Here is a 26,953-nt window from a genome sequence, read left to right as displayed (position 1 = left end):
TGCCAAATGTGTGGTAGGATCAGGCTCATTAGCCAGACAAGAACCCACAAAATCCGTGAGTAAATTCATGGAATTTCCTAGGTGGATAATGATATTTGTTAGTGAAGTGATTACTGATGACGATGATTATGTTCTTAGTGATGTTAATCAGGACTTCCTGTTGCTGCAGTTATTTCCCTTTTGCAAAATCTTAGGATAAAGCAATTGTTTCTCGGAGTGCCTTTCTCAGCCTCTGGTCTGCAAAGAAAAATCTATCTACTGACTATCTAAAGTTATAATTGCTAAATTTCAAAAATTTTTGTATTTTAAAAATTATACTCTCACATGTGGAGTACTTCCTGACTTTTAAAATCTTCCTAACACTGTTTGTATATCATAAGTGCTTTAGTTTTGAATTAGTTTTAATTTACTTAATTGAGAAGTTATCTATTGTTTCAAGCTTCTGAGTCTCAGTCCTCCAAATTGTTTTTAAATTTCAATCAAAATGATGCAATAAATTTAGGGTGTTGTTTTGTAAACCATTTCTTATGTTCTATAATCCCAAGAAAAAAAGAGAAATAGTATAAATGAACTACAATGTTGTAACAGGGGATGACATTATAATAAATACTATACTTAATTGTATAAATACCCCAACCTTTTTGGAATTAATAATATCAGAAAAATATTAGTCAATCAATACCCGTAGATTAAGGTAATCAGTTCTAGGAAGGTAAAAGCATAGAGTTTGTTCTGAATTACACAGTGCGGAACCAGAGGAGCACAGACGGCTAGGCAGCATTCGAGGAGCATGAAAGTTGACATTTCAGGCCAGAATCCTTCTTCAGAAATGGGAACGGGAAAGAGAGCCTACATCTCGATATGGACTTTACCAGTTTCAAAATGTCCCCGCCCCCAGCTTCATCCCATGACCAACCTTCCCTCTCACCCCCACTTCCTTGACTTGACACAACCTGTCCATCTTCTCTCTCACTCAACTGCTCCTCCCACTTCACTGACCAATCCCCACCACTGCCTTCTGGCACTCACCGATCACCAACCCCACTAACTTCCCCAGCCCCACCCCTCCTCTCTTGATTTATTTCAGAGCTCCCTTTTCCAAACCCCATTTCTGAAGAAGGGTTCTGGCCAGAAACGTTGACTTTCCTGCTCTTCAGATGCTGTCTGGCCCGCTGCGCTCTTCTAGCTCCACGCAGCGTTATCTCTGACTCCAGCATGGGCAGATCTTATAATCTCTCAGTTTGTCCTGAATGTTTGCTTTTATGTGGCATTTATGTTTCTATATACAGCATCATTCCATATACAGACTGGCAACTCAGCACAAAAATGAAAGGGACAGGATGGCAAAGAGAAATCCCTAAATTTTTAAGAAAGAAAAAGGCAGGTAGAAGAAAAGCAGCAGAAATTAGATCAGTGGACGAAAAGTTTTAAATAGCAAAACCATTAGAGCTATCCTAAAAAATGCAGAAACCAGCTTGAGGGAAATATTAAAATTGACAAATGAGACATTAAAATGGATGTATGTCAACGTTTGTACTGTAACTAATAAGGTTGATGAGTTGCAGGAACAAATTTTGACATGGGATTATGATTATGATGTGGCTTTATAAACAGAAACATGGCTCAAACGAGGTCAGGATTGGGTTGTTAATATTCCTGGCTAGTAATATTCCTTAAGTATTAAGAAAGAATGTGAAGAAGGGAATGAAAGAATTGACAAAAAGGACATGAGGGCAATTTATTTTACACAGAGAGTGGCTCATGTGTGGAGTGAGCTGCCAAAGAAGTGGTGAATGTAGGTGCAGTTACCCTATTTAAAAGCTATTTGGATAAATTCATGAATTAAAAAGGTTTGGAGGAATTTGGGCCAAGTGCAGGTAGGTAGGACTAGTTTCGTTTGGGAACATGGTTGATGTGGATTGCGAAGGTTCTGTTTCCGTGCTGTATGGCTCTATGACTCATCGGTATTATAAATCTAAGCTTTTAAAAAACTTAGAAGACTGAGTTGAAGAAGAGGGAAAGCTTTAACATTGTGTTGTGTGTGTTTTTTTTTATTGAGCGCCATCTATGAGTAAGCAAGTAAGTGTAAATGAGTCACACTGTATTTATGCAAAGAGTTTGTTTAAGATTATCAGTTGGACTCACAATGTGATTCATTTAAGCTGGTTATATTCATAACAGGCAGCTGTCCCCTGCAGGAAAAACGTGGGCATGGCAAGACATTGTGCCGTTTCTTTAATCAACAAAGCACAAGGGGTCAATAGTTCCATGATATATTCTCAATGGAATCAACTCAATCAATCAGTGTTGAGTTGTTAGCCAATCAACACCCGAAGTTGTTGTTCTCTTTGAAATTTGGCACTCTTGCATTTGGCCTTGTGAGGGCAAGATGCAAGCGTTCAGCAACATATATTTCAGCGATATTCAACTTCTGTTCTTCAAGCAACTCTGTTGGTCCATCTTTCTTCCCAACTTCTTTTTCTGAGGTTTGGGCCATGGATTTCCATTGATGGTCCACACTTACAAGCAAGGTATTTCAGTGGTTTGCCATTGCCTACTGCAGGATGGCTGAACAGGGAATGGTCCCACTCTTCCTACCAACTATCAAGTGTTTCAGAAGGATTGACAGGCTGACAATAAGCTTGTTTTTCCAAATTACAAACACATCTTCTATCACCAAGTAACTTGATTGAAAATAATTAAGTAATGGCACCAGAACGCAGGATTGGATTATGTGATATGCTAAGGCTTTACGCTCTATGAAGCTAAGGAGGACATACAGTTACCAAAAAATTTGTATCATTTGAACATAAAGGACATTGGGAATAGAAATATCATAGCTATATATTTGCAGTTATGGATAGATGGAGATACAATAAAAAACTAATAACCAAATAATATGTCTTGCAATAAGACTATTTGCCTTATGAAATACATTCAAATGAAAATGCTTTACAATTTCTTCATTATCATAAGTGATAATTTATAGCAACACAAGAGCAATTAAATCAACACTTACTAAATGGAAGCAGCAATACAACCTGAAGCGAATTTTTTAAAAAATTCTTTCATGATTTCGGCAATTTGTTATATCCTCAAATGATAAACGATGAAGTTTATCACTTTCTATGCAAACAACGCTCAGTTCAGGCAGCTTTGTTTGAAGTTCTGTTGGTCACATGTGTTTATCCTGATTTTTTTAAAATGAGAAGTAAACAGAAAGGAAAGTCCTCTTGACAACATTCTCATCAAAAGCTTCTGGAACAGGGACAGTATGCAGTTTTCCTCACAGTAAAGCTTACTCTACTCTTCTGACCAGGAAGTGAACAGAAAGTAAAGTTCTGTCAACACTACGCCCAGTCAACATTCACAGGACAGGTGAGGCAGGATAGGAGAAGGCAAAACATACCTTCTAGGTGAAGCAACACATCACCTGCACTTCCCAGAATCTAGTCTACTGCATTCGCTGCTCACAATGTCGTCCCCTCTACATTGGGGAAATGAAGAGTAGATTGGGGGACTGCTTCGCAGAACACCTACGTTCTGCACGCAAAAAAAACCCTGAGCTACCTGTTGCCTGCCACTTTAACACGCCACCCAGTTCTCTGGTCAACATCTCTGTCTTTAGCTTGCTGCAGTGTTCCAGCAAAGCTCAATGCGAGCTGAAAGAGCAACATCTCATTTTCTGCTTGGGGAGCCTGCAGCCTTCTGACTCAATATCGAGTTCAATAATTTTAGGGTCTAAATTCTCCCACGTCCTAGACCCCTACCCCTTGTTATCAAATAGCCTGCCATTACACACTACCTATTGTTAGTCACTAACAGTCCCTATTAACAACTATTCACCTTCCCAACCAGATCATTATCAACTTCTTTGTCTATCAAACTGCTCTTCTCTCTCTTCCGGCTCTATCCTATCATTTACTTGCTACCCCATTCCCGTCCCTATTTTCTGCATATAAGCCAACATTTTCCCAGCTACCATCAGTTCTGAGGAAGGGTCACTGGACCTGAAACGTTAACTCAGACTTTTTTTCTTCACAGATGCTCCCAGACCTGCTGACCTCTTCCAGCAACTTCTGTTTTTGTTCACTCACAGGACCAAGGACGGTTGGGAGCAGTAAACAAAAGTAAATTCTCCCTACTTTCTAAACTAAAAGTAAACTCAAAGTAAAGTTCCCTCAACAATGTCCCCATCAAACACTCCTGGGACAGGGACAACAAGAGATTAAAGTACTAAGGGTTCCTCTACTCATTTGAGCTCAAGGTAAACTGAAATTAAGGTCCTCTTGACAATGTTTCCATCATTCCTGGGATAGGGACAACAAGTGGTTAAAGTACAGAATAATGCTTTCTCTACTCTCTTAATGAGTCCAAGCAGTAAATAAGAGTGGAACATCCCCTGCAGTGGCACTGTATTGAAATCAAACACAGATGAAAAGGTCAAACAGAAACTCATAGAATTAAACAGGAATTTATTAAATCAAAATGATGTTGTCCAGGCCAATGATGTACTCCAACCCCTACAGTGCCCACCAGATTTGACTATGCCGGTGACCACTGTGTGCTGCCATTCCATGGACACCCAGAGGTGGACATAACCATAAAAGAGGGGTAGACAGTCAGGAACAGTGAGCTCCTCTGTGGCCCACTGTCTGGACCTGTTGATGGCCACCTTGACCAGGTCAAGGAGCAGATCCATGTGAAGGCCATTTGACTAGTCTGCCACTCATTGTTCCAGATGCTTGTACATCAAGAGCATGGGACTGAAGTGTAAGCAAAAGTTAAGGAGCAACCGCTTCAAAAAACTAAGGAGGGCCTGTAAATGGGAACACTCAACGAATATGTGAAATACAGTCTCCTCCAGGTCACAAAAATAACACCTGGAGAAACGATTCAAATTATGGTTTCACCGTATCACCATGTGCAGATCTCTCCATCTGGACATCCAATTGAAAAATTAAGGACCGCTTTCTAGAGGGCCCTCCACAAGGAATCTCTTCCACCAGAGGGAAGAAAGGAACACCAAGACATCTCCTAACAATAGGCAAAAGCACAGAAATTGATTATATGTACCAGCAGCCTGTACAGGAAATACCTTTTTGCCATGCGAGTGGGCATGGGGAGCATCTACCCGAGATGGCTCAGATTGTGGCGCACTGTGTCACAGGGTAGAGACTGTCATGTGGGTAAAACATCCAATTCCAGATGGGCAGAGGTCAATTCATCCGGAAACCCACTGCACATCCAAGCTCGATCTTGCATGAGGTGTCAGGGCCAAGCACCTCGTACCTCAGGCACCAGAGGGCCCTCACCAGAGGCGAACTAGATACTATTTAACACCTTTGTGATGGTTTATTCTTCATTCCTGTGGTGTTTTTCACCATTAACTTTCCTTGAATGAAATAGACATTTATGAACAATATCTAATTTGGTTTTTGAATGACCACTTCAAATTCTCAAATGTGTAACTCCAGTCTTGACACTCTAAGGGATGTTTGCATGTCCAGAATGAAATATTATTCTCAGTCAAGCCACCCCAGAGATGAGGAATTGTTAAACTTTGAATATCTATTTTCTTCAACTGGAACTTCAGCCTCTAACCTTCTCAGGTGCAGCAGACACATTCACGTATGTGTCATTTGGGCGGCACAGTGGTTCAGTGGTTAGCACTGCAGCCTCACAGCGCCAGGGACCCAGGTTCGATTCCCACCTCGGGCGACTGTCTGTGTGGAGTTTGCACATTCTCCCCGTGTCTGCGTGGGTTTTCTCTGGGTGCTCCGGTTTCCTCCCACAGGCCAAAGATGTGCAGGTTAGGTGGATTGGCCATGCTAAATTGCCCGTAGTGTTCAGGGGTGTGTGGGTTATAGGGGGATGGGTCTGGGTGGGATGCTTCAAGGAGCAGTATGGACTTGTTGGGCCAAAGGGCCTGTTTCCACATTGTAGGAAATCTAATCTAATCTAATCTGTTTGAGTCGTGGAAAATACTTATAGTTGCTTTAGGCCTGACTCACTCTCTTAAGTATAAGGTCCCTCCTTTATTTCAGTTAAATAACTGACACTTTTCTGTGATAGTAGGAACTGTAGATGCTGGAGAATCTGAGATAACAAGGTATAGAGCTGGATTAACACAACAGGCCAAGTAGCATCAGAGGAGCAGGAAGGCTGCCTAGACCCTTCTTCAGAAATTGGAGAGGGGAAGTGAGTTCTGAAATAAATAGGGAGAGAGGGGGAGGTGGATAGAAGATGGATAAGGAGAAGATAGATGGAGAGGAGACAGAGAGGTCAAAGAGGTGGGAATGGAGCCACTATAGGTGAGTGTAGGTGGGGAGGTAAGGGAGGAGATAGGTCAGTTCAGGGAGAACGGTGGGTCAAGGAGGCCGGATGAGGTTAGTAGGTAGGAAATGGGAGTGGGGCTTGAGTTGGGAGGGGGAATGAATAGGAGGAAGTACAGGATAGGGAGGCGGGGACAAGCTGGGCTAGTTTTGGGATGCGGTAGGGGGAGGGGAGATTTTTAAGCTTCTGAAGTCCACATTGATAATTGATACCATGGGTACCCGCATGGGCCCAAGCTATGCCTGCCTCTTCATAGGTTACGTGGAACAATCCCTCTTCCGTACCTACACTGGCCCTAAACCCCACCTCTTCCTCCATTACATTGATGACTGTATCGGCGCTGCCTCGTTTTCCGACAAGGAGCTCGAACAGTTCATCCACTTCACTAACACCTTCCACCCCAACCTTAAGTTCACCTGGACTATCTCTAATTCCTCTCTCTCCTTCCTGGACCTCTCTGTCTCCATCTCTGGCAACCACCTAGAAACTAATATCCATTTCAAGCCCACTGATTCCCAAAGCTACCTACAATACACCTCCTCCAACCCACCTTCCTGCAAAAATGCCATCTCCTATTCTCAATTCCTTTGCCTCCCCTGCATCTGCTCCCAGGATGAGGCATTCCACTCCTGTACATCTCAGATGTCCTTGTTTTTCAAGGACCACAACATCCCCCTGTCAGTGGTTAAGAATGTCCTTGAACGTATCTCCTGCATTTCCCACAACTCATCCCTCACACCCCCTCCCGTAGTAACAGCCAAAACAGAATTAAGATTAAACAAGAACTTTTATAATTATTATTGTCTAGAGAAAACAATATTGAAGCATCTAATTGTATCGTGCAACAATCAGAGCTCGAAGGAAATGGTTGGCACCACAGAGATCATTTTGAACTGTGTTATGTTGGTTCATCAGTGCGAGACATATGATTCTGGGAATCTAAGTACTGAGGAAGGGTGACTGGACCCGAAACATTAACTCTGACTTTTTCTTCACAGATGCTGCCAGATCTGCTGAGCTTTTCCAGCAAATTTGTTTGTGTTGCAGTCTAAGTACTGAGTCTCTCGAATAGAAACTGGAAGTAGATCAAAATTTTCTCATGTTTTATATAATGACTGTACAGCCATATAATAATTGTGCAGACAGTATGTGGTCAGGGGAGGTAATGGTCTATTGGTATTATCTCTAGAATTATAAATCCAGAAGATCAGCTAATGTTTTGAGGACTTAGGTTCAAATCCCACCAGGGTAGTTTTTTCTTATTATTAATTATTCAGTTAAAAAATTGAAATTAAGGTTCTAATGATGACCATGAAACCATAGTTTTTCCCCAAACATCAACAATCTGGTTCACTAAATATCCTTTAGGGAAGGAAATCTGTTCTCCTTCTGGCCTATATGATCTGGCCTACATGTGACTCCAGATCCATAGCAATGTAGTTAAATCTTTAATTGCCCTTTGAGCAATTAGGGATGGGCAGTGGATGCTGACCTAGCCAATGATGCCCACATTCCATGAGGGAATTTTTTAAAAAACAAAGAAGTATATTTTTGACCATCAGAACAAAAATACTTGTCTTACAGAATCTATTTCCTTTGACCCCCTTCAGAATTTAACTATTCTGAAAAATTTGAGATTGGCTCATTTTATTTATACCTACAGGCCCCTCACATAGAGAGGCCGTAAGCTTGCCTAGGTTATGCCTAAATCTGGCACTGCCAGAATGGTAAATCAAATGTAAAGCTGCTTTAGCAGGTGACAGCTCATTTTATGATTTAGGAGAAAACCTTGCACTGGTAGATCAGAAAAGGTAACTTTCAGGGAAAGCAATAATGGAGCAATGAAAGGTGTTGAAGAAAAAGGTAGTTTGGGTACAAAATAAGCATAGTTTTTAAAAGAGAAAAGATAAGGCATCCAAAGCTAATGAATCCTGGATGAAGGAGCAAGAATCAGTTATTAACCAAGGAAGTTATGCAAAGTACAGGAGGTAACGGAAAATGTAAGTGTCTAAAGAAACAAAGAGTTTAGAAAGTAGATTAACAGGGAACATTAAATTGAACCCTTAAATAGTTTATAAACATATCAAGTGTAAATGATTATCTCAGACAAAAAAAATCCAAAAGGAAATCTTCCTGAAAAAGCAGAGGACGGGCTCAAGTATTAAATGAACAGCTTTTTTAAATCTCTACAGAAAGGAGACAGATGATTTGAAATTTACACTGAAAGAGGAGGAGAATGTTACATATAGAATTGTAACAGATAGAAATGTATACAAAAGATTAGCGTTTCTGTTAGTTGCGTAAATATGATTGCTATCCATAGGACAGATGTTTCCAAGGTGATGAGAAGTTCTGAGAAAAAATATTCTCTCTGGCAAGTGGGTCAAAAACTATAAGTCATAGATTCAAAATGACTAGCAAAAGAACTGGGGACAGATAGAAAGAAGATTCACTCAGAATTGACAGGATTGGGAATGCTTTACCTGTAAATGTGGTGGAAGCTGATTCCTTAAATAATACTACATGGAAGTTGACCAGGTTATTGACGATGAGGAACTTGCAAGTTTTCAAACAAAAGGTGGGAACTATGCACGGCTGCTCTTTGAAAGAGCCATCACTGCACAATAGGCCAAAAGCTGCTCATCTGTGGTTGCAACAGTAACTGTTTGAAGGAAATTTGCTTTGCTATGCAAATATTTTAATTGTAAATTTGTATGTCAATGTTCCACCTGAGCACTTCTTGATTATTCTTTGCATGAATTGCATATCAGTTGATATTTCCCTGAATGTTAGCTCAGTCCTGTGTTGGTCTGTTTAATGATGGCAAATTTGTCCTGTAAATTTCTTTGGGATAGGCTGTCCAGAAATACAACAAATGGAATTGCTGTTAGATTAAAGGGCAATCCTGGCTCTAAACATTATTGAACTTGATGCATCTTCTGTCTTGTCATAAAACATGGTGAATTAATTTAATTCTTTGGCTTATGCTCAGATAATGCCTACAGTGACTACAGGCGACAGAATAAAACTGTTATTTCCTTTTGAGAAGTATTTAACTAATCATCTTTGGCCAGAAGATTTCAAAGGATCAATTCTGGTTAGCTTATCCATTTGATCATTATGAAGAGATTGCAGATTACTTTGTTTCAACTTGTTCAATACTTTACTTATATTTTTACTACCATAGCTATTTCAATCTACAAGACACAATCTGTTTGATAATTTAGAAGACGTATGAAAAGTGTCTGGTGTACTGACAATATTCATCTCTGAATATTTCTGAGAAGGGAGATATGTTACCAAAGTGTTTCATCTTGTACTCATCAGAACAAAAGCTAAAATGCCAAATTTAATTGAATACAACAATTTATATCACGGGATAGAATGCTGATTGTTTGCCAGTCATTGCCATGGAAATGAACTATAGACTCCCTAAATTTTATTGTAATTAAAGGAAGTTGCAAGGCTTAAAGATATTGCTTTTGTTCGGCGAAAACAAATCACTGCATATGAATATATGCCACTTTCAGCAAGCATAAATGAGCCATGTTAAATCTTGATGGATTACTTTAAATTGAGTTAGTGCAGCTATTAGCACAATCAGGAAATTTAACAAGTGCTACCCAATTGCGAAATCAGATCTTACAGCAGTAATTTTAAATTGGCTTTTGGCTATTTCAAACAATTGAATAAACGTGTTGTTTGATTCAGTCATTCTTTTGTTATGGTGTACAACTTACTTACATGGCATTACACCATCAATGAAATTATACACAAGGTTGTTCAATTATGTGTTAGTTTGATTTTTTTTGGATCAATAACAACATCCTGTAAGTTGAAAATTCCATTCATGTAACTATTGCAGAGTAACAGTGTGAAATTGTTTTATTTTGTTGAAATTTTAGATGTTTTGCCTTGCCAGGGTATTTTAGTTACATCAGACATTTTTCAGGTTTGGCCTATTTGCAAGTTAATGCAATCCATAGCAAAGAATGACCTGATCAGGACAGCCATTGTCACACAGCATAACATTGGATAAGCTCTGCATGAAGAGCTTCTAAGGTGAGCAAATAGCTAACACCCTGTTTAAAATCTTGCTAATTAGGCAAATCCTACAAGGTGTGAAGCTGTACAGATGTCAAAGATGAAGGAAGGCTTGCAATATAAAATAATGGAAAACCCATCATAGATTATTGATCCAGCAGGTAGACAGAGGTGATGGCTTAATGGTATTATTATTGGACTGTTACTCCAGAGACCCAGGTAATGTTCTGGGGACCCGTGTTCAAATCCCACCACAGCAGATGGTGAAATTCAAAGTCAATAAAAATACCTGGAATTAAGAATCTAGTGATGACCACAAATCCATTGTCAATTGTTGGGGGAAAAACCCCTCTGGTTCACTAATGTCCTTAGAGGAGGAAACAACCATCTTTACCTGGTCTGGCCTATATGTGACTCCAGACCCACAGCAATGTGGTTGACCCTGGACTTATGTTAGGGAAAGAGGGCATGTTACACTGCTGCACCTCAAAAATGAGTTTGAACGTCTAAAAATTGGTAGCTGGAATATTATGTCAGAAAATGTGAGTTTATGCACTTTGGTAGGAAGAAGAGTAGTTGAGTATTATCTAAACAGAGAAAGACTGCCAGAACCTGCAGCACACAAGAATTTGGGTGCCCTTGTGAATAAAATCACAAAGAAAAAGCATACAAATTCCCAGGTAGTAGGGAGGGCAAATGGAATTTAGGTCTTTGTTTTAAAGGGAATGAAATGTAAAAACAGAGAAATCTTATAAAAACCTATGTAAGGTAGTAGTTAGAGATAACAGATGTAGAGCTGGATGAACACAGCAGGCCAAGGAGCATCTTATTATCTCTAAGGTAGTAGTTAGACCACATTTAAAATACTGTGAACAGATTTGGTCCCCTTATCGACGGAAGCATGTACTGGTATTGGAGGCAGCCCAGAAGTTTACTTCATCAGATATGGAGGGATTTCCTCATGAGGGGTTGAATAGGTTGGGTCTGTATTGAGTTTAGAAATATGAGAAGTAACATTGTTGAAGCATATAAGATTCTTAGGGACTTGACAAGTTTCATATAGTGAGGTTATTTTCCATTGTGACATATTCTCAGAGTAAGGCATCATCCAGTTAGGACAGGAATGACAAGGGAACTTATTCTCTGAAGATAGAGAATCTGAGGAATTCTTTACCATGGAGGGCTGTTGATGCTGGGTTATTGAGTATATTTCAAGGCTGAGGTAAACATATTTTTAATCAGTAGAGGCACAAAGGTTAGAGTGGAGGATTATCAGCTACATACACATTTCCCTCCAAATGGCACACAATTATGATTTGTAAACATAATTGCTGTTCATTCACTACTTGGAAATCATCAAAGTCTCTATCAAACAACACTGTAGGTGTACCTACCACAATACAGATTGCTGTGGTTCGATAAACCAGATCAGCATCATCTGCTCAATTAAGGACAGGTATAAATGCTGATCTTGCCAGCACTGTCCAGATGATTATTAAGAAAATTATGGAATATACTGCAATAGGTTTTCTCTTAATTGTTCAACTTTATTATTTCAATAATAGTTTTAATATTAAAACAGAAATCAGAGACTATGTATTTACCTTGCAGTTCTTAGAAATAACATGAAACATCTACGAATTAAGGCAGAGTCCCATGGACATTACTATGAGTACCCATAGCTCAAAAATCACACAACACCAGATTATTGTCCAACAGGTTTATTTGAAAACAAAGTGTGGAGCTGGATGAACACAGCAGGCCAAGCAGCATCTTAGGAGCACAAAAGCTGACGTTTCGGGCCTAGACCCTTCATCAGAGATGGGAATGGGGAGAGGGTTCTGAAATAAATAGGGAGAGAGGGGGAGGCGGACCGAAGATGGATAGAGGAGAAGATAGGTGGAGAGGAGAGTCTAGACGGGGAGGTGGAGAGGGGATAGGTCAGTCCGGGGAGGACGGACAGGTCAAGGAGGCGGGATGAGGTTGGTAGGTGGGAAGTGGAGGTGCAGCTTGAGGTGGGAGGAGGGAATAGGTGAGAGGAAGAACAGGTTAGGGAGGTGGGGATGAGCTGGGCAGGTTTTGGGATGCAGTGGGGTAAGGGGGAGATTTTGAAGCTTGTGAAGTCCGAATTGATACCATTGGGCTGCAGGATTCCCAAGCCCATTATCTCTGAGGTTTATTTGAAAATACTAGTTTTCAGAGCCTCACTCCTTCAAGTGTTAGTAAGAGAGGTAACATCAGACACAGAATTTATAAGATCAAAGGGTCATAGAACTGACGCAAATGTATTGAAAAAAAAACTTAAGAAGGCTGTAAATCTTTAATCAGTTAGAAAGGAGATGCAGGTTTTGATTGATTAATATGCAAATCTAAGAATTTCTTTCAAGTCACTGCCCTGAGATAACTATAGGTTTTATCAGTATACCATGGGTGACATCTCTGGTCAGACAATGCGTTTTAGATGTGAGACCTCGTTTAGAACCTTCTGTGTTTTAACTTGGAGTCAGACTGATTTTATTTCCAAAGTAGGGATTTATAAAATGCCACATTGACTGACTGTCTACAAATTGTGATCAGAGATAATGGGGACTGCAGATGCTGGAGAATCCAAGATAACAAAGTATGAAGCTGGATGAACACAGCAGGCCAAGCAGCATCTCAGGAGCACAATGTGATGAAGGGTCGAGGCCCGAAACGTCAGCTTTTGTGCTCCTGAGATGCTGTTTGGCCTGCTGTAATCATCCAGCTTCACACTGTTGTCTACAAATTGTGTGCTTTTTGAACAACACGGGATATATCTACAATTACAAATCTGCAAATCTATAAATTCCTACTTTGGAAATAAAACCAGTCTGATTTGACCTTGTCCACCCTAGTCCAACACCGGCACCTCCAGATCATAAGTGACCATAGGAAAAATCAATACATAAGTTGAGTTTTTAATTATCATTTTATTTGAACAACATGTGTATTGAAGTAATAGCATTGAAAATGGGTAGAAGGGTGTTTACCTGTGAAAAGGTGAGAGCCCACTCGGATAAAGCCTTTTGGAACATGTCCAACAAAAGTTGGAAATCCCAGTTCCATATCAGTTACCTGTTTTCCACATCTGCAGAGACAAACTAATGTAGCAATAGGAACCGAATAGAGAAAAATAGATCTTAGAAAAGGACAAACTGGAATGACATATGTGGAAAATAACGGAATTTGTTTCGGTTATGACGATGTCGCTGGACGGCTCTGAAACTGCAGTCATCACCTGTGGCGCAATTACATGATTTGCTGCGGTTCAAGGAGGCAACTTATTCTCACCTTTTAAAGAGCAACTAGGCGTTTGCTGCCTTGGACGTTGATACTCACATCCCATGAGCGAACAAAACCATTTTTAAAATGTGCAGGCCGTCTCACTCAACCAAATGAAAGTCTGGATTCTGATTTTGGCTGCACTTGGACTGTAACCGGGGTTGCCGTTGTGATGCCCGAATATTCCTTGGACGTCCCACAATCTCAAGACAAATTACTGGGCTGGCAACGCAAACACAGGAATGTTGTTTCATTTTTGATTAAACTAATGGTGAAATGTAAAGGAACAACAGCTGAAGAGAGCTGGAGGAGTGGAGCGGGTTCGCAAAAGCTGAGCGTGTCCCAAGTCGAAGAAACTCAACAGTTCTGGCATCATCTGTGGACAGGAAGCGGAGTTAACGTTTCGTACGCAGTGAGCCGCCTTCAGAATCGGAAACAGAAGTTGCTGGAAAAGCTCAGCAGGGTCTGGCAGCATCTGTGAAGGAAAATAAAAATCAGAGTTAACGTTTCAGGTCCGGTGACCCTTCCTCAGAACAGAAACCTTCTTCAGAACCGGCCAAGGCTCAATGGACATGAAGCGCTAACTCTTGAACTGAAGGCAACAAATGCTAGAGATCACAGCGGGTCAGGCAGCGTCCATGGAGAGAGAGCAAACTAACGTTACGGCTCATCATGACTATTCATTGGAGCTGACTTACCCACACCACCACCACCCGAGCTGAAAGCCTGCTGAGGCGCTTCAGTATTTTGTTTTGTGTTTGGCATTTCCCGATCTTCAGCACCCAGAGTTCTCGGTATCATTCCCAAGTCGACTGGAATGAGCTGGCCAGGTTAACAGAGAATGGGGGACGTTTCCCTTTTAAGGCCCCTCTCTTCCTCGGCCAGTTTAAAGCACTGTGCGCCCTCCCGCCTGCCGGCTCTACTCCCGGGGGCGGGGGGTGGTGCAGCGAGCCTGTAGCGTCACTTCCGGCAGTCTCACGCCTCGCGCGGTAAGATGGCGGCGCAGTTAACGGACGCGGAATTGTTTTCCGAACTGAAAAAGTTCGGTTTGGTCCCGGGTCCCGTGACCGAGAGCACGCGCCCCGTCTACCTGAAAAAGCTCAAGAAGCTGCGCGAGGACCGCGGCGCCAGGCCTAAAACCAGGAACGGCGGCGGGACAGGCCCGAGTTCGGGCCTGGGCCTCGGCGTGTCGGCCAGCCCCACGACTAACCCTATCACCCCGGGCAAGCTGCTGGGTTTCAGCTCGGACGAGTCGGACGCCGAGCTCAACGGCAGAAGGAGCGACGCCGGCAAGAGGACGAGCAGGACGGATAAAGCTCCGGGCGACTGCCCCCGCCCGCGGCCTAGTCACAGCAAGGGGAGGAACACTCCTCCGAGAATGGTGAACAGCAACAACAGCGGCGGTGGTGCGGGGCTTTTGGCTGGCAAAGGGAACCCCACCCCTTGGTGGAGGCCGAATCCATGTGGCGGCGTCCAGCAGTCGCCGGAGGAAGAGGAACGACCTCCGGGAACCGACATGCAGAGCCACAACAACAACAGCAGCAGCAGCAATCGTGTCTCCTACGTTAGGGAGGATAACTACTCCGATTCCGAGGATGAACGAGAAGAAGAATCGAGCCGGAGGCCCAATTCCAGGCGGAGTCACTCCAAGAAATTACAGGCCACCGTTAACAGTCATAACCCGAGGGTGATCGTGGAGGAGAGCGGCGCCGGCAGGAGAGGCGGCGCCAAACGGATCCACGACGTCGCCGGCGGTCCTTACTGTCTAGACACCAGGAGAGACCAACTAGAGGAGGAGGAAGAGGATCAGAGGGAGAAAGACGCCACAGCGGAGCCCACCATGTTATTGCGGTTCCGTAATTCCTCTTCCAAAAAGATTAGTCCAGGACTGCTGGCTGCTGAAAAGGAGAGACTTTACATGAGCAGCACCAGAAACAATAATCACGTCAGCACAAGTAATTTTATTACTAGTCCGAGTGGCCCTTCGTCCTCCCTTTTGATCAATGCTAATCACTCAAACCATACGGGCAGTAACCACATCTACAGTACATATCGCAAAAGCCCCAGAGAGCCTGAGGAGGAATTATTGCAGCAATTTAAAAGGGAGGGGGGTTCGGCAACCGGTGGATTCAGTGCACACTACTTATCCATGTTTCTTTTAACTGCTGCATGTCTATTTTTTGTCATTTTGGGACTTACCTATATAAGGATGAGGGGTTCAGGAGGAACAGAAGGAGTTCTTAACGGTAAGTGTAGCAATGGAAGCATCCAAGTTTGCAGTGGGATAATGGCAAAATGCCAGACAATTTTAATCTGTTCAGAAAAGTGGTGTCTGTCTATTGAATATGTATAGCGAAGTTGGTGTATTGCATTATCATTTTATCTCCTGGTTGTGGTAAACTAGTTCTAGTCGTTGCACTGTTTTCGTCAAGGTTACAAATTACCGTTTTAAGAGTCAACCATATTTGATTCTGCATTTGTAGCCAGAAATAGTTAATTGTGAGTTAAATGTTTCACCTGGTGAAATATGACAGAATAATTCACTTGTGTATTTTGTACAAAATATTACACTTACAAACCTCCATTCTAGCAGGACAGATCTACTGCCGTACGGTTTTTCCCTTTCTTGTTTTTGAAATTGTGATATGAAGCCATTTGTAGCATCAGTGTTTTATTATTGTATTCCTGCATTCTTTAGTCCAATTTCCATCGTGCATTTCAAAAACAAGGCTTTCAACCTTTAATGTAGTTGTAAATAATATTTTCAGTTTAATATTAGTAAAATCTAGGAGAGTGAAATCTTGGTTGGATCATGCCTGTGACGTGTATATATGTGAGCTTTTTATCATTTTAGCAGCAGAAATGTAGGGTTTTTTAAAAATTTTGAACTGTCATGTAGTATTTTGGCACTTCACATCCCTTCCAATAATACCAATGCCATTGCGTTGATAGCATTATAACTTGAGCAGAGAAAGCTCATTTTATTCCTGTGGAATTTGACTGACTAAATGTATTTAAATCTCAACGTTCTTATCACTTAGGTATGTTTCAGAAAAATACCTTTTTTTTTGAAGGTGTACTAAAACATCTGGGTCAAATGTGCTTGTCTTGCTCAAACTGTTACTTCCAGTTGATCATTTAAAAACCACTAAGTTGTCATTGACAGTGTTTTATATTCACTTTATTTTGTCAACTGTGTAGTTGTGGAATCTAGTAACAAACTGTGAAATACTTTCATAAAGCCTTGGTTTTTGTCTTGTTTGAATATATTTTAAAAGCTTTTAGGGCTCCCTCCAGTTTCTCATCCATATTTGCCCCTTGGCATCATTATTGCAAGACATAGGACTCTCAATTTGTTATGGGAAGGCATCTAACAGCTGTTGTCATTTAGTCGGGTTTCCCTTTGCACCCTCCAGCTCAGAGTTACTGGAAATGCAAACTGATGAAATTTGAGATGGGGAGACAATCAGTTTGACTTGGAAAATTTTTTTGACAAGTTGCTGTGTATGGATGAGGGCATTTGACATAGTCGACTTGAACTTTTGCAAGGCTTTTGATAAGATCCTACATGGGAGACTAGTGGCAAAGATAAGAACAGTCTGTGGAATCCAGTGAATTTTGGCTAATTGGATGTGGAATTGGTTGAGTGTCAGGAAACAGAGGGTGATGGTCAAGGGTGTTTTAGTGACTGGAAGCCTGAGAGAAATCAGGTTCTACCACGATCATTTGCTGTTTGTTATGTTTAAATTATATTGATTAGTAAGTTCACCACCACCTTCTCGAGGGCAGCTAGGAATGGGCAAAAAATGCTGGCCAGCCAACGACTCCCACATCCCATAAATGAATAGAGAAAAGAAAGTTCACAGATGACATGATAATTGGGGTTAAAAACAGTAAGGATAGCCTTAGATTATATAAGGATATAGATGGAAGTCAGTGGAAAATGGAATTTAACCCGGACAAGTATGAACTGATGTACTTGGGGCAGGACAGACCAGACAAGAGAATACATAATGGAGCAATAGGAACCTGGGCAGCGCCGAGAATCAGAGGGACCTTGATATGCATGTCTTCTCGCCCTTTTAAGGTAGCAGAACAGGTAGATAATGTTGTTGAGGCATATGGGATAGTTGCCTTTCTTAGCTGATCCATAGAGTTTGAGTCGTAGATGTACAGCACAGATGCAGACACTTTGGTTCAACTTTTACGTGCCACCCAGATATCCTAAATTAATCTGGTCCCATTTGGCCTGTACCCTTCAAAACTTCTTGTATTCGTGTGGCAGTCTAAATGTTGTAATCGTACTAGACGCCGCTGCTTCCTCTGGCAGTCTGTTCTATACACACACCACCTGCTGCATGAAAAGTTGCCCCTTAGATCTCTTTTAAGCCTTTCTCCTCTCGCCTTAAACCTATGCCCTCGAGCTTTGGATGCTCGTAACCTGGGGAAAAGACCTTGACTATTCCCCATATCCATGTCCCTCATGATCTTATAAACCTCTATAAGGCCACCTTATCAGGCCCCAGCGATCCAGCAAAAATAGTCCCAGTCTGTTCAGCCTGTCCCTATAATTCCCACCCTCCAATCTGTTTGGCCTGCTGTGTTCATCCAACCCCACGCTTTATTTCCAATCCTGGCAGCATCCTTGTAAATATTTTCCGAATCCATTAAACTTTCACAGCATCTTTCCTGTAGCTGGGAGACCAAAAATAAATGCAGTATTCCAAAAGTGGCCAAACCAATGTGCTGTGTGGCTGCAACATGACCTCCCAATTCTTACCCTCAGTGCACTGACCAATAAAAGCAAGTGTACTAGACGCTGTCTTCACTACCCTATGAATCTGCAAGTCCACTTTCAAGGAACTATGAGCCTGTACTCTAAGATCACTTCATTTCTAACTCTCCTCAGGACTTTACCATTGTGTATGAGTCCTGCCTTGAGTTGCCCTACCAAAATGTAGCAACTTATTTATCCAGATTCCACTCCATCTGCTGCTCCTAGGCCCATCTGATCAAGGTCCCATTGTACCCTGAGGTAACATTTGCTGTCCACTTCACCACCGATTTTGGTGTTATCTGCAGATTTACTAGTTATACCTTCTATATTCACATCCAAATCATTTTGTATAAATGACAAAAAGCAGTGGACCCAGCACTGATCCCTGCAGCACAATACTGATCACGGGCCTCCAGTCTGCAAAGCAGCCCATTAACACGACCCTGCCTTTGTATCCAAATGGCTAGTTTTCTCCGTATTCCATGTGATCTAACCTTATTAACCAGTCTACCATGCAGAACCTTGTTGAACGCTTTACTGAAGGCCATGTAGACAATGTCCACTCCTCTGCCTCCTTCAATCCTCTTCGTCACTTTTTTTAAAAAAAATCAGTCAAGTTAGTGAGAGGTATGATTTCCCATGCATAAAGCTATGTTGACTATCCCTATTCAGTCCTTGCCTTTGCAAATACACACATTGTCTCTTGAAATCACCTCTGACAACTTGCTCACCAGTGATGTCAGGCTTACTGGTCAGTAGTTCCCTGGCTTTTCCTTATCACCTTTCTTAAATAATTGCACCACGTTCGACGATCTCCAATCTTCCAGCACCTCACCCGTGAATATCGATGATACAAAATATCTCTGCAAGAGGCCCAGCAATCGCTTCCCACAGACTTCTAGGGTACACCTGATCAGGTTCTGGGGATTTATTGACCTTTGTGTTTTAAGACCTCCAGCATCACCACCTCAGTCAGAGGGACAGTATTTTCAAGATATCACTATTTATTTCTCCAAACCCTCTGGCTTTCATCTCCTTCTCCATAGTAAACACTGATGCAAAATACTCATTTAGTATCTCTCCCACCTTCTGCGGTTCCACACGTTGGCAGCTTTTCTGACATATAAGGGGCCATATTCTCTCCCTAGTTACTCCTTTGTCCTTAATGTACTTGTTCTAGGCTTTGGATTCTGCTTAAGCATATTTGCAAAGCTGTCTCATGCTGCTTTTTTTGTCCTCCCTGATTTCTCTCTCAAGTATACTTCTACTGCCCTTATGCTGCTCTAGGCTTGATCCCTGCTATCTTTACCTGATGTATACTGCCTTTTTATTCTTGACTGAAGACGCAATTTCTCTAGATATGCAGTATTCCCTCCACCTACCAGCTTTGCCCTTCACCCTAACAGGAACATACTGTTCCTGGACTCTCTCTTATTTTTAAAGGCTTCCCATTTTCCAGCCGTTCCATTACCTATGAACATCTGCTCCAATCAACTTCTGCAAGTTCTTGTTTATTACCATCAAAGTTAGCCTTTCTCCAATTTAGAACTGTAACTTGTAGATCAGGCCTAAACTTTTGCTTAACTATTTTAAAACTAATAGAATTAATGAGCACTTGTTCTAAAGTGCTCCCCTACTGACACAGCATTCGCTCGCCCTGCCTTATTTCTCAAGATTAGGTCAAGTTTTGCTGCTTCTGTAGGTAGGTATGTCCACATCCCGAATAAGAAAATTTACTTGTGCGCTCTTAACAAATTCTTCTCCCATCTAGTCCCTCAACACGATGGTGATCCCAGCCTGTGTTTGAAAATCTAAAGGCCCCTACCATTCCTACTCAGTTACCTTAGAGATAACTGAGATTTCTTTACAAATTTGCTTATTTCCTGCTGACAGTTCGTCTGGGGGTGGTGTGTGTGGGTCTATAGTACGATCCCAATAAGGTGCTCGCCCCTCTATTATTATTTAGTTCCACTGAAGTAACATCACTGAGCGTACTTGCTGGAATTTCGTCCCTAACTACTGCTGTAATGTTATCCCTAATCAAAAACGCCACCACTCTCCTCTTTTGCACCCCTCCCACTCCTCATGTATGATACCCTGGAACATTAAGCTGCCAATTCTGTCCATCGCTGAGCCACATCTCTTAAATAGCTATGATATACCAGTCCTGTGTTCCTAACCATGCCTTGAGATTATTTGCCTTACCTGTCAGGCCTCTTACAGTGAAATAAATGTGGCTTAATTAATCAGCCCTACCTTGTTCTCTGCTTTGCTCTTGCTTGCTTTGAATATTTGACTTGCTCCTTTCCACAACTGCACTAGGTCTCAGACTGATCCCTTTTCTCACTACGTCTTTATCTCCCTTGGTCTTAATGCTGGAATTGTACAAAACATCGGTTAGCCCACAACTAGATTATTGTGTGCACTTCTGGAATCCACATTATGGGAGAGATGTGATGGCAGTGGAGAAGGTGCGGGAGTAATTTACCAGGATGTTGCCTGGGCTGGAGAGTTTTGATCATAAAGAGATTGGATAGATTTGGATTGTTTCCCTTGAGGACACTGAGGTTGGACATGGCTTAGATGTATAAAATTGAAGGGCTTAGTCTGGGTAGACAGGAAGGAAGGAGCAGGAGGTTTAGAGGCTTTCTTTTTCCATTGACGGTGTTGGGAATAGGAACTCACTGCCTATAAGGGTTGTAGAAGCAGAAACCCCCCTTACATTTTAGAAGTAGTAAGTTGTGCCCTTTGCAATGCTAAGGCGCACAAGGCTTTGGTCTAAGTACTAGAAAATTTTGATTAAAATAGTTTGCTTGCTTTCTAACCAGTGCAAAAACTTGATGGGCTGAAGAGCCTTTTTGTGTGCTGCAGACCTATGACTGCTTAACCAATGGAATCTGAGAATTGGGAAATACATGTTGGTGTGCAAAGGACCACTAATCAGAGAATGAATTAACTATTAGTGCTTATGTATTAAAAAGTGAAAAAACAAGGTCAGCACTTTGATTATTTGCAGGATCTCCCAATTTAAAGTTCATAAGATAAAAGTATAGAACTCTGAATTGTAATGAAGTTTGGTGCTAAATGTTGATTGACAGCCGCTAATACTTATTTATTTATTAGGTTTGCACATGCACTGCCGTGATCTAATCTGAGTAGATTAATGGGAGAATGCGGTGAAGTCCTTTTATGTAGAATTAAATTAGGGAGGCTAAAAGCAGCAAAACATTTTCAGTCTCTATGCACCAAAATCTTTGTTTTGAAAAGGCAAGTTTTCAGGGAGGGAGAACTAGAGCTCGAGCAGAGATTTAGGGAGGATGTACCAGAACATAGATCCTTGGCTGCTGAAAGCACAGACACCATTAAGAGAGTGATTGAAATTGGAATTGCCGAGGCAAAGAGTGTGGAACTATATGACTGGAGAAGTTTTTACGGAAAGGTGAGATAGTTGAAGGATTGAAAGCAAGGCAGTGTAGATCAATAGGCACAGGGAACATGGGTAAACAGAAGTTGGTGTGATTTAGAACTTGTTGGAATAGTCAAGCTATGAGGAAACATTTGAGCTTGATGTCCACGTGACTAAAATCACGAAATATTATAGAGTGGGTGACTTTGATAGCATGGATGTGTAGGAAGATGGTGTTGGAGTTGAACAGAAAAGCCAGGACTAATTACAGTTTCTCTCAATAGGCAAGGGACCACAGTTTGTAATGGACATTTTAACTACTTTTCTCTTAATTTGAAATTGCATGTCAATTACCCAAGGGCATTGAGAGCACCATTGGCTTATCTGTGTCATGATGGCAGTTGCCGGCCCATTAATTCAGGTTCCCATTCTGTAACCCTGGCAGCACCCAGCTGTGCATCATCACCTGATGATCTCTCCATTGCTTCAGTTACATTATCTTTGTCAAATCTGGTTTGCAACCATCAATTCCACCATCCTTGGCTGCTACCGCTGGTTTAACCAAACTGTCTGAAAACTTAGGTTTTGACCCTTTGTCAGCTCCCTAACTAAATCCGTAGAATTACAAGGCCTGCCTACGTCCAGGTCTGTGTCCCATGTAGCAAGTTTTTCCTCAGACCATCTGTTGGTAAAGCTGTCATTTTTCATGCTGCCAGACTCCCACGTTCCAATGCTTTTTTGGCTGGTGTCTCATTTTTCACCTTCCATGAACTTTTTGTTCACGCTTAGCCACTATCTTACACCATTTCTAGTCTTGCTCACCTATCACCCCAGTTGGTTCTTGGGCCACTAACGTTTGTATTTAATTGTATTCAGACCTGCCTGGGGTGTTTTATCCCCAACACTAGACTCCAACTCCCCAAATTTTGGCTCCTGCTCATCTTTGATTCCCTTCAAACCATTATGGCAACAGTGCATTTTAGCTGTCCAGACTTTAAGCTCTGAAATTCCTTTCATAAATCACTTGGCTCAGCTCCTTTTTGAAATGCTCCAAATCTGCACCATTAAGTCTGAAATAATATCTCATCTTCTTGAAACAGTATCAAATTTTTGTCTATCTTCTTTCGAGCACCTTGGGTATTCTAAATTTAAGTTAAAATACAAGTGTACGTTGTCAAAAACAATGCCATGGGGAAATTATTTAGACTTTAAAAGGATGTTCAAAAGTGTTTTAGAGATAGAAGGAACTGCAGATGCTGGAGAATCTGAGATCACAAGGTGTAGAGCTGGATGAACATAGCAGGCAAAGCAGCATCAGAGGAGCAGGAAAGCTGACGTTTTGGGCCGAGACCCTTCTTCAGAAATCAGATGTCTGAAGAAGGGTCTTGGCCCAAAATGTCAGCCTTCCTGTCCCTCTGATGCTGCTTGGCCTGCTCTGTTCATCCAGCTCTACACCTTGTTATTTCAAAAGTGTTTATACTGTTTTTCCTTTCTCCACCTAAATGAAGGGCAAAGAAAAGCTATAGTTTATAGTCTCTGTGTAAGCTTTGTTGCCATTCACCAGCTTCATCTTTTTCACTGCCCAAAGCTTAACCGTGCTGTTCATAGTTAACTTTGAAGATGAGCTTCCTGTATAGCCACAACACCACCACTAAGATCACTTATTTCCATGTCCTCTGTAACATCATTTTGCAATGATTCTGTATCAGGTTACAACCTCAGCCTGTGTTTGTGTGGAGTGTTCTATTCCAAGGGATTCAAACTAACTTTCCATATTTTTCCCCCCGAAGAACCTGAGATTACCATAAATTCTGCACGTCTTTATACACACCAACCTCTAATCGTCAGGTTTTGCTGACCTACATTGACTTCAGATTAAGCACTGCTTCAGTTTAAAGACTGGTCATTGTTTTTGAATCCTTTCATGCCTGTGTTTCTCTACTTTATCAGCTGTTAACTCGGCTCCCCTAATGCTGGCTCTTGACCGTCTCCAGCTTTAACACTAAATTATTGATGAGTCTTCGGTTACCTAGGTCTTGTACTGAAATTCTCTACCTCACATCCTTGTCCAAGACAGTCCTTAAACTCCACCTGTTTGACCAAACGTTTTAATGTCCATCCGAAAGTCCCTTATGTGACTTGGTATTAAGTGTTTTTTGATAAATTCTTTGAAACCCCTGAGATGTCTTAGTGCTTAAAGAGGTTATGTTATGCTTGAGGAAGACAGTAGCCTATTATTCTGGATGTAAGTTTGCTCGCTGAGCTGGAAGGTTCATTTTCAGACGTTTTATCACCATTCTAGGTAACATCATCAGTGAGGCTCTGGTGAAGTGCTGGTGTTATGTCCTTTCTATTTATCTGTTTAGGTTTCCTTGGGTCAGTGATGTCATTTCCTGTGGTGATGTCATTTCCTATTTTTTCTCAGGGTGGTAGGTGGGCTCCAAATCAATGTTTGTGTTGATGGAGTTCCGGTTGGAATGCCATGCTTCTAGGAATTCTCGTGTGTGTCTCTCTGGATGTAAGAATTCCTAGAAGCATGGCATTCCAACCGGAACTCCATCAACAAACACATTGACTTGGAGCCCATCTACCACCCTCAGAAAAAGAACAGGAAAGACATCGCCAACGCAGGAAATAACATCACCGACCCAAGGAAACCTAAACAGGTGAATAGAAAGCAGGACATAACATCGGCGCTTCACCAGAGGCTCACTGATGATGTTACCTAGAATGGTGACGAAACGCCTGAAAACGAACCTTCCAGCTCAGCGAGCAAACTTACATCCAGTACCTCAACCTGAGCTACAAATCTTCTCAACTCGCTATATCCTATTATTGTTTGACTATTAATTCAGAGACCCAGGTATTGGGAGGACCCAAGGTCCCAATTGTGCCGTGACTGACAGTGGAATTTGATTTCAAAAATAATTCTGGAGTTCACAGTCTAATGATCGTGTAACCATTGTCAACTGTCTTTAAAACCTGTATCAGTGATATTGGGAACTGCAGATGCTGGAGAATCCAAGATAACAAAGTGTGGCGCTGGATGAATACAGCAGGCCAAGCAGCATCTTAGGAGCACAAAAGCTGACGTTTCGGGCCTAGACCCTTCATCAGAGAGGGGGATGGGGAGAGGGAACTGGAATAAGTAGGGAGAGAGGGGGAAACGGACCAAAGTTGGGGAGAAAACAAGATAGGTGGAGAGGAGAGAACAGGTGGGGAGGTAGGGAGGGGATCGGTCAGTCCAGGGAAGATGGACAGGTCAAGGAGGCGGGATGAGGTGGTAGGTAGGAAATGGAGGTGCGGCTTGAGGTGGGAGGAAGGGACGGGTGAGAGGAAGAACAGGTTAGGGAGGCGGGGACAGGCTGGGCTGGTTTTGGGATGCAGTGGGGGAAGGGGAGATTTTGAAGCTTGTGAAGTCCACATTGATACCAATGGGCTGCAGGGTTCCCAAATGGAATGAGTTGCTGTTCTTGCAACCTTCGAGTGGCATCATTGTGGCACTGCAGGAGGCCCATGATGGACATGTCGTCTGAGGAATGGGAGGGGGAGTTGAAATGGTTCACGACTGGGAGGTGCAGTTGTTTGTTGCGAACTGAGCGGAGGTGTTCTGCAAAGCGGTCCCCAAGCCTCCGCTTGGTTTCCCCAATGTAGAGGAAGCCACCCCGGGTGCAGTGGATACAATATACCACATTAGCAGATGTGCAGGTGAACATCTGCTTGGTGTGGAAGGTCATTTTGGGGCCTGGGATAGGGGTGAGGGAGGAGGTGTGGGGGCAAGTGTAGCACTTCCTGTGGTTGCAGGGGAAGGTGCCGGGTGTGGTGGGGTTGGAGGGGAGTGTGGAGCGGACAAGGGAGTTGCGGAGAGAGTGGTCTCTCCGGAAGGCAGACAACGGTGGGGCTGGAAAAACTGCTTGGGTGTTGCGGTCGGATTGTAGATGGCGGAAGTGTCGGAGGATGATACATTGTATCTGGATGTTGGTGGGGTGGTATGTGAGAACAATAGGGATCCTCTTGGGGGGGGGGGGGGCGCGGTTGTGGCAGGGGTGGAGTGTGAGGGATGTGTTGCGGGAAATGAAACGTCAGCTTTTGTGCTCCTGAGATGCTGCTTGACCTGCTGTGTTCATCCAGCTCCACACTGTTGTCTTTAAAGCCCAACTGGTTCTCTATTGTCCATTTTGAGAAGGAGACTGTCACCATTACCTGGCTTGCCTGTGTGTGACTCCACGGCAATGTTGTTCACTCTTAACTGTTGTCTGGACAATTGGGAAGTGACACTGACATCCTGTGAAAAAATTAAGTTATCCTAAAACTGGCTGATAGACAATGTTGCTGTAAAATTTTGTATGTGGCCAGTTTTTGAACTTGTGGTAGTAACTTTTAAATTCATCTGTGACTACATTCAAGCCTGCATGGTAAATTCCAGGTTGCAATGAGGCTGTTTATACATGCTGTTGAGGATTACTGCTTTCCATGTAGATCTGTAAAATCTTCCCAATGAATTGTTAACTGAGACTGCATCTGACCTCTGGTTTATTTGAAGTAGAACAACACTGGTATTTATCCCTCGTAATAATGCTTAAAAATCTGGTTTTTATCTTCCTGTTTGTGTGATTTTTGTTGTGCAAATTGGCTGCTGCGTTTCTTACTTTACAACAATATATGTAAAGTACCTTGAAGTCTCGGGCTGTAAATGGCTCAATAGAAATAAGTCTTTCCTTTTTTTTCATGACTAACATTTGTACTTGATATTGGAAGTGGTGATGGTTTGTTTGTGGAAATGGTTTAAATACTCTGTCTAGAAGCGTGATGTGGTGCTGTGTACACTTGCTAATGTTGACCCTGCTCTTGTGAATGCTTTTTAATGATGATCAGAAGTTGAATTTTTATCAAAATGATCTTTGCCATAGATACTACTAACATTTTTTTTTAAAAAAATCATTCTATTTATGTGCTAGAACCGGGTACAAACTCAAGACTGAGTTGACTAATTGACAGTTTATGTGCACTTGTTAGCTAAAAATGGCAGTTAATATTGCCTATCTAATCCATAATAGACTAATCCAGTAGTATTGGAAACAAAATGT

General features: G+C 42.1%; 1 protein-coding gene across 1 annotated transcript in view; it reads left to right on the top strand.

Annotated features, from left to right (window-relative positions):
* The first annotated feature begins 14,626 nt into the window (after window positions 1-14,626).
* lemd3 (LEM domain containing 3) overlaps window positions 14,627-26,953 on the top strand; it is a 50,022-nt gene continuing 37,695 nt past the window's right edge. Inside the window, exon 1 of the mRNA XM_048548938.2 lies at window positions 14,627-15,929. Coding sequence (XP_048404895.1) covers window positions 14,678-15,929 — 1,252 coding nt within the window. The 5' untranslated portion in view covers window positions 14,627-14,677. The remainder of the gene's footprint in view (window positions 15,930-26,953) is intronic.

This window comes from Stegostoma tigrinum, chromosome 18 (assembly GCF_030684315.1).
Source record: "Stegostoma tigrinum isolate sSteTig4 chromosome 18, sSteTig4.hap1, whole genome shotgun sequence".
Classification (NCBI taxonomy): domain Eukaryota; kingdom Metazoa; phylum Chordata; class Chondrichthyes; order Orectolobiformes; family Stegostomatidae; genus Stegostoma; species Stegostoma tigrinum.
Note: the sequence above shows the minus strand (reverse complement) of the source record. Positions and strands in the feature narration are given on the sequence as shown.